General features: G+C 33.9%; 1 protein-coding gene across 1 annotated transcript in view; it reads left to right on the top strand.

The window, feature by feature from the left end:
• LOC119685641 overlaps positions 1-10,416 on the top strand; it is a 14,097-nt gene extending 3,681 nt beyond the window's left edge. Inside the window, exons 8-10 of the mRNA XM_038099990.1 lie at positions 192-512; positions 580-7,197; positions 10,393-10,416. Coding sequence (XP_037955918.1) covers positions 192-512; positions 580-7,197; positions 10,393-10,416 — 6,963 coding nt within the window. The remainder of the gene's footprint in view (positions 1-191; positions 513-579; positions 7,198-10,392) is intronic.
• Positions 10,417-13,498: the final 3,082 nt, after the last annotated feature.

The following is a 13,498-nucleotide window of genomic DNA, read 5'->3' as shown; positions in this document are numbered from 1 at the left end:
TTTACGCGATAAAGCGCTTAAACAGAAAAATCGTTATCCGCAAAGCGTCAAAAAGCTTTCTATGCTTTGCAGTAATGTCATAGCAAAATATGTGTGTTATTAGTTGATATCGATTCGTTATTATTCATTATTAAGATTAAATAATATTTATTGTATTTGAAATTCTTATTAATTTTAATCGTTTCTTTTAGCCACAAACATTTGCGCTTCAACCAGGCGAAGGTAACTTAAGACCACGTCAAGACCTGGGCAGTACTGGCGTGGAGGATATGACGCTTTTAGATGATTTGCATGAGGCTTCTTTGCTTTGGAATTTAAGAATACGTTACGATAAGGGCATAATATATACATTTGCCGGTAGCATACTAATTGCTGTTAATCCATATAAAATGTTTCCGGATTCTTATGGATTGGAAGTAGCAAAACAGTATGCAGGTAAACCCTTGGGCACCATGCCACCACATTTGTTTGCAATTGGTGCTGCAGCACATGCTGCTTTACCATCGCCACAAGTAAGTCTTAAAAATCATGTCAATAAATTTTTTAAATTTATCTTTAATTTTTACTTTTCTCCTCTAGGTGGTTGTCATATCGGGTGAATCGGGCTCAGGTAAAACGGAGTCAACCAAATTAGTTATGCAGTATTTAGCTGCAGTTGTACCAGGTGGTGGTTCTGCATCAGCTGTTATCACTGAACAAATTTTAGAAGCTGCTCCATTATTGGAAGCATTTGGTAATGCACGCACCGCACGAAATGATAACAGTTCACGCTTTGGCAAATATTTAGAAGTTTACTTTAAAAATGGTGCCATTGTTGGCGCTAAGATCACACAATATCTTCTCGAGAAATCACGTATTGTTACACAAGCGCCAGGTGAACGTAATTACCACGTATTTTATGAGATGCTCGGTGGTTTATCGGAAGCGGAACGAAACAAATATGGTTTATTGGAGGCGGATAAGTACTTCTATTTAAATCAAGGAGCTACAGATTGTGCACCGGGTAGAGTTGATTGGGATTCATTACAAAGCGCTATGCAAGTCTTAGGTGTTTTAGAGGGTGAACGGGAAGGTATTATACGCGTTTTAGCGTCCGTCTTGCATTTGGGCAATGTCTACTTTCACCGTAGACAGCTACGTCATGGTCAGGAAGGTGTTGAAGTTGGTTCAGATGCTGAAATTAAATGGGCAGCACATTTATTACATATTTCAGCTGAAGGTCTACATCGTGCTTTAACTAGTCGCATTACAGAGGCGCGTTCAGAACGTTTGCACACACCACTTGGTATTGATCAAGCGCTTGACTCAAGGGATGCCTTTGCAAAAGCCTTATATGCCGGTTTATTCAACTGGCTGGTATCACGTATTAATTCTATTGTACAGAAAGGTGGCACCCATGACGCACATCGTATTTCTATACTTGATATATTTGGCTTTGAGGATTTGGCCGAAAACTCATTTGAGCAACTTTGCATAAATTATGCGAACGAAAACTTGCAACTTTACTTTAATAAACACGTTTTCAAATTAGAACAAGCGGAGTACTCCCGAGAGCGCCTTGAATGGACACCTTTAACGTGGGATGATAACCTGCCAGTAATACATTTGCTTGCTAAGAAACCTGTAGGCATTTTCCATTTATTAGACGACGAATCAAATTTTCCACGTGCTTCTGACATGAGTTTTCTAGAAAAGTGCCATTACAACCATGCACTCAATGAATTATATTCACGTCCACGTATAGGTGCACAAGAATTTGGTATAACGCACTACGCGGGTCAAGTTTGGTACTGCGTTGATGGGTTTTTAGATAAGAATCGTGACGCTTTACGAGGAGATGTGCTCGAATTACTTGCATCTAGTAAGTTGCAATTGGTTGCTGATCTCACCAAACAATTGCGTGCACAGCGTGACTCTGGTAAAACATTACCGAAAGGTAATAACGGTAGATTTGTCACAATGAAGCCACGTACGCCAACAGTAGCTGCTAGATTTTCGGATTCTCTCCAGCAGTTGCTGCAGTCAATGGGTCGCTGTAATCCATGGTTTGTACGATGCATAAAACCGAATAATGAAAAACATGCATTGAAAATGGATATGCCATGCGTTTTACAACAATTACGCTACCTTGGCATGTTGGATACGATTCAAATTAGACAGAAGGGTTATCCTGTTCGATTGAGATTTCAACATTTTGTGGAACGTTATCGGCATCTAATGCATACGCCATTACCGCGTGGTACACCATATCGTGAGTTATGTCGAATTCTCTTAGAATCCTTGCCGCATACGGGTATAGAAGGTCCTGATTTCCAACTGGGTGCCACACGTGTATTTCTGCGTGAAGCTTTACATCGTTCGCTTGAAAGTGGACGCTCAGATCGCCTCAGAACAGCAGCAATTGTCATACAAAAGAATGTGCGCGGCATGTTAGCTCGTCGTGTGGCTTTGCGAAAGAAGAGGGCCGCTATTAGAATTCAATCGAAGTGGCGTGGATATAGAGATAAAAAGAAATATGTGCACCTACGTAAAGCAGCAGTCAAAGCACAAGCACTATGGCGAGGCAAAAAGGATCGTAAGCGCGTGGTGAAGTTACGTGCTGAATATAAGAGGCGTTTGGAGGCACAAAAAGCACAAAAAGAAAGAGAAGCTAAACGAATTGCCAAAGAAACGATGGAACGTAATCAAATTGCATATCTTGATATACCTGCTGAATTGGCATTCATATTCTCAAAAACCGAAGGGTGGACTCCGCTTCATGGAGATCGACATCTTGTTAAAGTTGTAGGTACAGTACCAGGGCCGCCTGTAGCATCTGACATACCCAAAGACTTGGATCAATTTGCTTTTGGTAAATTTAGTTCGGTATATTGCAATGGGTTACGTTTGTCGCCGAGACGTGAACCTATCTCTACACCTTTTTTGTCACGAGCTGCTTCTCGAGATCAAGATTTTCAGGACGCTTTAGCTGTTTTCAAATTAATTTTGCGTTGGACAAATGACAAAAATTTAGATGGCAATAAGGAAAAAATACTGTCGGATTATATTGTGCATAAAGGTCTCTCCTCACGTGGTCTCCGGGATGAAATACTTGTGCAGCTATGTAATCAAGCCTATAACGCAGATGAAGTACAAGCTCTGCGTATTTGGCAGCTTATGGCTCAATGCCTGTCATGCTTCCAGCCAGGCCCTGCATTTAGCAAATACCTTATGAAATTCATTGCAGATAATGCTCCAATATCTATGAAAGAAATTTTGTTAAAGAAAATATTGCGTAATACAGGGTATTCGCAAACAAATGCATGTCGCACTTTTGTGCCATCTTGGGTAGAATGGCGTGCTATATCAAGACTATCAGATATTGCGGTTGCATTGACACTGCCGGATGATGTTATTCAAACTGTAGCGATTGATTCATGGACTTCGTGTGAAGAAGCTGCATCATTAGCTATATCAACATTAGGTATATCAAATCGTGGTTGGACGATTATATTGGATGATGGAAAAGTGGTGACTGATTCTTGTGGCTTAGATTACGTGCTAGATTTAATAGCTGAAAAAGAACTTTGTCCAGCATTCCCAGCCGTTCGTAGCGATTTAATGAAATCAGGTGCTAAATTTACAAGAACACTTATGCCGGAAGGTGAAGTCAGTAGTCCTAGGCGACCTCAAGTACCTCCACCGGAACCACCAAAAACCAAATCAACATCATCGAGAGACTCACCATTATCAGAGCCTCCAATTGATCCGCCTGTTAGAAAAACTTCGCGTGATTTACTTTCTAGAAGTTCAGCACTAAATGAAAGATATTTTGAGCAAGAAAAATCTAGATCTAAATCATTAGATGATTTGTTGGCAGGCGATGCAACTGAACTTGATCCAATACCCAAACCCGAACCATTAACTAATTTGGGTCTCTCTGAAAGTCGTCTTAATGACCGATATCATTCAGCAGAACGTTTGGCACCTATGAATAAAGAACCAGGTCCCCGTTATCAAAAATCACAACATGCCGGCCGACGTTCTCACGCTGGCTCACATTCAAGTAAATATATGGATAAATCGGAATATGCTACGCGCTCATCAGCTATGTCTGATACAAGTGAAGCGCCTTCCTTAGCATCACATGTCCGTCGGGTGCGGGTACCTTCGCAAGCTTCAGATGTTGATCAATTTCTTGATGATTTATTCAGCCCAGTTTTGGATGGTTCACTGGATGAACTATCTGATGCACGATCATTGGCGGCAAGCATAAGAGGGGGCAGAACTGCAACATGTAATACTAGTTCAGAAACAACAGACCACTTTGATTTTCTAGAAGCACCCGATCTAATTGATGCCGAAGATAAGCTTGATTGGAGTGCTGCGGTTATAAGTAAAAAAATTAAAGGAGGTGGTGACCAGCAGGGTGAGAAACCTAATGGAAATTTAGACGAGTACATAACTGGGCTCTTCAAACCGATATTTGTCAACGAAGAAATTAAAATTTTAACCGAACAAGCAAATCTTATCGAAACTATTAAAGGCGGTGGCACTACACACACGCAGAGTACTACAAGTTCAGGCTTTGTTAGTTCTCCAATTGTGAGTCCCATAAGTCCATTGGTAGGCAATTCTGAGAACTTAATGCAAATGATAAATATACCGACAGACGCAGATCCAAACGTCTATCAACATCAGGTGCAAAGAGCTTTTCTTCAATCCGCAATGGCGCAAAATTTACAAATTCAACAGCAACTTTTGGCACAAAACCAAGCTTTGCAGACTTTGCTTAGTCAACAAGACGGAACTGCTGGTACAACTTCACCGCCTCTTGCACCACTTCCACCAGTTCTCAACTCAATGCAGCAAACAACGAATTCCACAACGAGCATCAACAAATCAGTTGTAACAACTAATAGTGTAACCAATAATGTCAATAATGTACGGAAACAAAGTGTCAAAAACAGAATTTCACAGTTTTCTGAAAGTGAACGTAATAGAAAAGCTTCTAGTGATAGTGGCGGATCATTGATTCCACCACCGCCACCTCCACCAATGCCACCACCAGTTGAGGGTAAAGATCCGTCTGAGACGCGTCACTTTCTCGATCCCTATGGCCGAGCTAAAACTGTACGTATTGGTAAATGGCGTTGGCCTCCACCACAAGATGGACCACAATTTGAAACTGAGGAAGACTTTTTTGCATTCAAGATGCGACAAAATCAAAGAAAAAATACACCACAATCACAGTTTCACAGCAGTAATGGTTCATTAACTGGCTCAGCTATTGAATGGGAGGAGTTTGAAATTGAAACTTCAAAAAGTCCGTCTCCACCGGCCAGTATGCCAGTTCACACCTCCCATATGGTGCGCACATCGATAAAAATAGAAACAAGTGGCGGCAAGAATTTCAATAAGGAAATAATTGAGCAGCAACAACAACAGCAACAACAACAACAGCAGCAAACAATAGTTACAACGAAAATTGCAAAGAAAAGCTTTGAAATTGGTGCTGATAGACCTCCACCAGGTAGTGTAGGTAAATTGAAATTAAGTTCTGAAATGCGACAACGGCTAGAACAAGTCACAGCTGGTCATTCCATACGTTCAACAGTCAGTACAAAATCCGAGCAACGTACACCAGCCAAATTAGAAGATACACGTAAGCTGATGCTACAGCAGCAATTGAGTGGTCATTTTGCTAATATGAGTAACGCACCAGATTCACCTTCAGTGCGTACACAGATTGAACGAATGGAAGGAAAATTATCACCACCACCGACTTGGCCCACAGTCGTACCACCAGCACCGACTGTACCTGCACCTCCACCACCCATTCGGCCACCAACCGTTGCACCACCAGCTCCACCACCAGTGCCTAAGAGTCCGCCACACAATGTACGTGTTGAGCTTGAAGACGAAATAGATTACCGTGGTGCAGGCAGTAAAGATGTACCTGCATTTATACAACGTCAAGAACGAGATACTTTTGGTGCACGACACAACTGGCATGAGACAATGGAAACAAAAGAAAACTATGATTCTTGGGGTAGAACTCAAGCAGCCAAACTTGACATGGTGTATGAAACGAGTTTTAAAAAGGAAATTAAAAACGATCGCGAACGATCTAGATCACGTTCTCGTTCACGTGATCGCGACGATTTTTCGGAGTCAGTATGGGATCGTACCGAGGTTGAAGGTCCAGCTTCAAGTGGTAGCGATCGTGAAAGAGAAAAGGAGCGTGAAAAACGTGAACGCATATATGAAATACGACAAGTAGAACGTGAAAAAGAAAGTAATAAAGTCTACCAACCAGCACCTCCAAAAGTAATTACAGCTACAGTAGAACGTCACGACCGTTCAGTAATTTCCAATGCAAGTGAACAAAAGTTTTCGTATCCATCTCCGCTACCATATAGTAAACAATCATCACCTGTTAGTACGAAAGCAACAGCTGCAACTCCAGCAACATTTCGAACACATATGGCACAAAAATATGAAAAAGAAAGAAAACGTAAATCATCTGCATCGACAACAATCTCACAGAGCACAAGACGCGATGAAACCGAAACGGATGTGGGTGAGGAATGGCCATTACCAGCCATACCAGCGCCAGTACCAGCGCCTGTATCCTTTAAAAATCCCGCAACAGCTTGTCTAACGTACAATCGAGTGCCATGGAAATTGCGTGTACGCAAAGAAGTCTTCCATCCCAATGAGGCAATTGGATCACCAGGCGCGCTTGATTTACTTTTCGCACAAGTTGTATCTGATGTGTTCAATATAACGCCGTGTTTACGTCTAACGGCACAAGAAAAGACTGCAGCTATTAATATGCTTAGCAGTCATGGTGTGACTATAGAAAGTATACGTGGTCAAAACGTGCGTGCAATTGTTAAACGAAATTTGATTGACATGGCACGAGGTTGGCCATTGTATTTCGCACGCTTATTTGCTGTGCAAGGTGCGCCACAATTCTCCGAAGTTTCGGTATTGGCTATATCGCACAATGGCATATATTTGGCTCGACGTGATGCTGATAATCTTATAGTGGTTCAAGCGATATCATTGAATGATGTACAAAATGCTGTGACACTGCCAAGACCGGCTTCATTGCAACTGAACCTACGTGGTGGAGAACATTTGGCTTTGCATGCGATGAGAGCAGCTGCTATACAAGCAATGGTTACCACATTTGTACAGGAATTTAGAAAGGTAAGTGGTTTTTTAATTTAAAATAATTAATTTAATTAATTAGTAATTAAAGAAAACTTTTTTAAACAATTGAAAGGAGTTAGAAAATATACTAAAAGTATTTTTAGAAAAAATTCTTTGGTCTTGTGCAAAAACAAATACATATGGTTCACTAATAGTGTGTTGATATCTTTTTAAAGTTTTTAATTTGACATAATTAATTGAAAAGATCATTAAAATATTTATTTAACAAGAAGATGATAAGAATTTAAAAACCAAATAAAAAACTCTTGAATATGCTCGTAAGTCAAAAATTTTAATTGCTTCAATAAAACTGCATCTTTCACTAAATTTATATTTTATATTATCAAGTAATATATAGTTAATATTTTTATTAAAACAAATATATATAATATAAATAAACAAATTTTATTATATTTTATAATTTTAATCGACTGTATCTAGTATCTGCAATGCACATATCCTATATTGCTTTGGCTCGGGTATGTTGTATTTATGCACTGCATTTATCGTCTTATTGAATTGATATATACATTCGTCTGAATATATAAAAGTTATATTTTATTTAATTTGTTTGTTTTAAAAATATTTTTAATGTTTATTTGTTGAGGTACGTCAATCGTACGAAACTACCAAAATTTCTGAATGATGACTACAAATAAATTTCTGTATTTGAAGTGATTACATTTTTCATGTACAATTACAGTTTATAATGTTAAAAGTTTTAAACTAAATATGAAAAATAATTATTTAATATATATTTTATGAATTAACTTTCTACGAAACTTAACCTTCTATTGAAGGCGATTAGTTATGCCTTGCTTAAGATTTGTATAAAAAAATATACAATATAATACTGTTTAACGATGCTCGATATTATTAACAATTAACAATGCTCGATATTTATGAAGATCAACGACATCTTTATGGGATATACGATATTATTATCATGCTTAATTAATATTTCAATAATCATTATATATACTAAATATTCAATTTAACGAGTATCCAATTGAACGACTAAAGAAATCGTTTCATTAACGATACTATATAATGAATGCGTAATGATAGCATAGTCAATTCCACTATCTACTCTTTATCTACTTACGCTATGCCCATGCTTTCTGGCTTAGATAAACCTAGTCCCCTAGGCACTAAACTTAATGCTCATATCTATCCCCCCTGATTACAGGAATGGATTTTTCATATTGCTGTCCATTCATTCCCAAGAGGCGGTTTTAGTGGGTTAAAGCATAGTCAATGTTTTGATGACTACTGTGAGTAGGGCTGTCCAAACCAGATAAGATTGCGGGCTAATACAAATTACTAAATAGGATGGACGTCCGCAGTAGTAAACACATACGTTCCGGAGAATGATAAATTTACTTTTATTATTTCTTCATTATTTTATCTTTTATAATTTTAACTTTATTAGCATTATATATATTAAATATTTTATTTTAAAATAATGTTGTACAAATTAATATAGTATATTAAAGCCTTTGTCAATTAAGTAAATTAGAGTGAAGTGTATAAATTATTTAAAATATTTTAATTCATTTATTTGGAATACCATTAAAGTAAAATAATGTGATGTTACTAAAATATAAAAAAATATAAATTTGCTTAATTGTAGTAAATTAGAAAAATGTCGAAGCCCGTGGTCCGTACTTTGGACAGCCCTGTTGTAGACAAATACAATTTTTCTTTAAAATAATACTTAAAATGTCACACCAAAATGCTATGAAACAATCAAGGATGGTCAAGGATACAATGGTCTACGAAAGACAATGTATGTCACATAAAAATTATAATTTTATAAGACCTACAAAAGCAAACCATAAAAAATTAATAAAAACCATCTAGAAGTAAACAAATTAAAGTGTTTTCTCAAAGTAACTACTGGACTACTGAAAGCTTACAATATTTTCCTGTTTAAAGTCTTCATTTATTTGATTTAACGAATTTTACCATTTAACAAATGAGCTGTGTAAATACTTTAAATTAAACATCTACTGTAAACACTGTAATTAATTTTATTTACGGTGGAAATTTACGATTTAATTCTTTTTTAATTAAATTAACCAATTGTTATCTGCAACTTGTACTGTACGTATTTCACATAGCCTTGTTCAAAGTCTAATATTATATGTTGTTTGTTTAAATTTACTGTTTCAGTATCTTCGAATTTTACCTCCTATGTTAAGTTATTTCAATAATCATCTCCGAACTCAACAAATACTATAGTATTTCTGTAGAAAGACTCAATCTGCAAATATCTCATAATCGTTGCGAACTGATTATAGGTTTTTAGTGGGTATCAATGAACTAATTTCGGCAAAAATAAAATATTTTTTAAGTGAGTGAGTGCTATTTATTGGTTTACTTTCTATTTATTTATAACACATTGAAAATTAACTTTTATATGCGAATACGTTTTCTGGTTATTGTTTATAACAAATGGAAAACGAAATGAAATTGTTTAAATAAAGGTGCAGTTTCTGTTTTTTGCCAACAATTGGTTTAGCAAATCTGAGCTGGTGCAATATGCGCTTCTGTTCGTGTAGGAATTTAACAGTTTTCGCACTTTCGATAACAGAGCTGTTACGAGCATTAAATGAATTCAATTTCTTTTTACTTAATTTTACTTTCATGTTAATTGTCTTAAACGAAGTAACGTCAACTGTCGTTGTTTTAATTGCTTTACATTCAAATAACAGGTAATAAAACCACAAAACTACTGAAATCTCGCTGGCTAGGCAAGCAAACAAGTAAAACGAGCTCAGCAGCTTCACGGAAAAGCGCGAATTGTTCAAAAAATAAAGTCAAGGGTATTTGTAAAATTTAGAAAGGATTTTATTGTGTTTTTAAAAAAGGATAAAATGAAAATCTAATAAAATTACAGTAAAAAAAAATATGTATGCATATCTGAAGCCAATTTTCTTCAAATGATGACAGTAGTGTCTTCTTAAATGTTTTGATATGAGGATAATATAAAAGAAATAAGTTACTATACTTTTCGTATAAAATGTGTGGGAAGAGTATATTAAGTTAAAAGGCGAATCAGCCACGGACTCCACGTAGATCACTGAAAGTTAATATCGAGTTAATAATTAATAATATCAAGTTAATAATTAATAATATCAAGTTAATAATTATTAATATGAAATTATTAAAAATATTTCTAATACTAAGAATCATACCACTACAACCACATAAGTTATAATATGTCGATTGGAATGATAAAATGTATTGAAATAGTGACGTCTGTCTGTCTGTTAGATTCTCTAACTGCCTAGTTTATTTATTCGTCGTATTTGACTGTCCATATACCCAGTTTTCTTCTCTGCCTATTATCTTGTTAATATAAAAAAGCGTCTTTCAGTTTTTATGCTAATCGCAGGACTTTAAAAAGACAGTTTTAGGAAATCTAGGCACCTCACTAAATAAATGTATAAAATTGAGGTCGCTAATTTAACGTCTATAGAAAATAATAGCGAAAACAACATTAAATATTTACCAAATTTTTGATTAATAACCAAAATATCTGTTTGAAAGGTATTGAAGCCTCACTAAAATTAAAATTATTTTCTTCACATTTTATATATAATAGAATATATTAAATTGATTTGCTCCCGGGGTTGATTATTATGATTTCCATAAGTTAGAATTTATTTAACATTAATTATTTTAAAAAAAGCTATTTTTTTCATATATATAATAGAATATATTAAATTGATGTGTTGATTATTATGATTTCCATAAGTTTATTTAATTTTATTTATTTAATTTATTTAATGTTAAATTTTAGTTTTAAAAAAAATTGAAATAATTCTTTTTTTGTCATGTTTAATTAAAAATAGTATATATTTTGTCATTTAAGTCTATATTGTTCAATTATTAATCAAAACAACAGTATTCAGTAGTGCGTGTTAAACAAATAAATATTTTTTAACGGACAGGAAATATATTTCAAGTACAATCTTTTCAAGTGTCATTGCCCAGACTTTTTTATATAATATTGCGAAATAATATAATTTATGATTTAAATCATTTTTGTTTTTAAGTGTAATTACAGTAGAGTAAACTAATAATTGAACTGTTTTTAGTCAGACAAATGTTATAATAATAATTTAAATAATTATGTTTTGTTTAAATATAATTTTTAATTTTTTTATAATTTACAATTTTTTTTTAAATATATGCATATTTTTTATATTACAAGTTATGCCTATAATAGTATCTTCATGAGTTCTATATCAAAACGTTTAAAATTTTATAGAGTCAAGTCTTATAAAACACTCTGTGTACTCAGTTTTTAGTTCAGTTCAGTATAAATTTATATATAGTGTGACAGTCAAACTTCCATAACTCGAACTTCTATAATTCGAAATTTCTATAACCCGACCTAAATAGAGTGCAACATGATTTAGAGACCAAATTACATACAATTCTTTAACTCAAAGTCTCCATAAGTGGACCCTTTACTTTGCAAAATGGTACTTCGAGTTATGGAAGTTGGATTGTACATTGTATAAATATAAATTTTGTATATATATTGATTTAATGGCATGTAACTCCAATTATGGTTCTATAGCTTACATTTTAAAAATCAAAACTTCTCAATTTCTTCTTTTCTATAATTTCCCTTTTTATATGGATAAACCAAATAATATATTTTTTAAATATATGAATAATCTGACCGTGTGATTTCTAATGTACACAAAGCATACAAAACTGCCAACGAAATTGATAATATCAATTTTATAAGGCAGGGACTTTCTGATACTTCCGGAAAACAAATTTATTTAGTAAAAATTTTTTGATTAAAGTTAACAACGATATGTTCATCCTCGAAATTATTGACAAGTACGAAGTTAGTGTTGCTTTTGGTTGGCAGTTGGAGGAAAAAGATGCATTGAAAGGCTTTCCACTGTCTGCAGTGGAGTAATCAAGCTGAAGGAGAACTAACCGCACTTGATGTACGACACTAGAGAAGTTTGTATGCAGTAGAAGCGTTTGGGCGGAAATTCTGCGTTAGACCAAAACCCGATAACAGTTTGTTATGGCTAAATAAGTGAGACAGTAAGATTATAATAATTAGAAGGCTCTGTGTGAAATAAGTTTGCATTTATAATGATACAATTGTTTTAGATTTAACTCAAATAAGAAGTATATATAATAAGTAACTGAAAAAAAATTACAAATAGAAAATAATTGAATATTATATAAATAGCTATTGTGCGTAAAGGTTAATCAAGGTTTCCATAAGCAAAAGTAAAAAGTTTCTTTATTATTTATATTTAAATTTCGAACATTAATTAAAAAATTCAATTTAATTATACAATTTTATTGCATTTAACGGGTTAGTCCCTTTTCTATATTTCTTTAATTTAATTAAATTTTCTTTATTAAAATTTTATTGTGTTTTTATCTTGCATCAAAAATTAAGTAACTGCACTTATCAATTACTATAATAACAATACTATAGTAAAGCGAAAAATATTAATAAATTCACAACAAAAAATTATATTAACAAAAAAGTGTTTTTATCTAGTCGGATTAAATACGAAGATTAAAACAAATAGAAACTTAATGCCGCTTATCTATAAGCAATTAAGATTGTTATATTCTATATATATTGTATTATGCTTTTATAACTCCTTCAGATTTTATTAAAAATTGTAAAGTTTTCCATTAAGACTTTCATACTTTCATTTCAGGAAGATATTTCACTTATTAAATCTATCAAAATTAACATTTTCACACTATTAAAGATCCGTATCGATGTACTTATATGGTATAATTAATTCTTTGTATTATAGCATTTTATAAACTATCGATTTTTAAACATTTTTAATGATATGCTAAAATGTGTAACTAACTAAGTGTTAAACATCTAAATTTTAGTGACTTTCATTTTTGCTTACTTAGTATTCGGTATTTTTCTTTGGTTATTAAAAAGTTAATTTGACAATCTGTCGTTATGAGACAAATTCAGTGATTTTATGCGAAAATTGAATAAATGTTTAATGAATTTTTATATCTAGTGACATGTAATAACACAATTTTTCACTGTTTAACTAATAGATAGTATTTCTTGTTAAGCTGAAAGATGGCATCTCCATACGATGAACAATTATTTATTCTCCTCCATTGTTTTAGTTTTCCAGAAAGTGACGACATATATGTTAAATTGTCACTTAAAAGAGCAATTTATTAAATTTTGTTTTATAATATCTTTTATAATACTGTTTATATATAAAACTATTAAATATTGAAGTCAATTTTCTAATAATAG

This window comes from Teleopsis dalmanni, chromosome 1, assembly GCF_002237135.1.
Source record: "Teleopsis dalmanni isolate 2A chromosome 1, ASM223713v2, whole genome shotgun sequence".
NCBI classification, from domain to species: Eukaryota; Metazoa; Arthropoda; class Insecta; order Diptera; family Diopsidae; genus Teleopsis; species Teleopsis dalmanni.
Note: the sequence above shows the minus strand (reverse complement) of the source record. Positions and strands in the feature narration are given on the sequence as shown.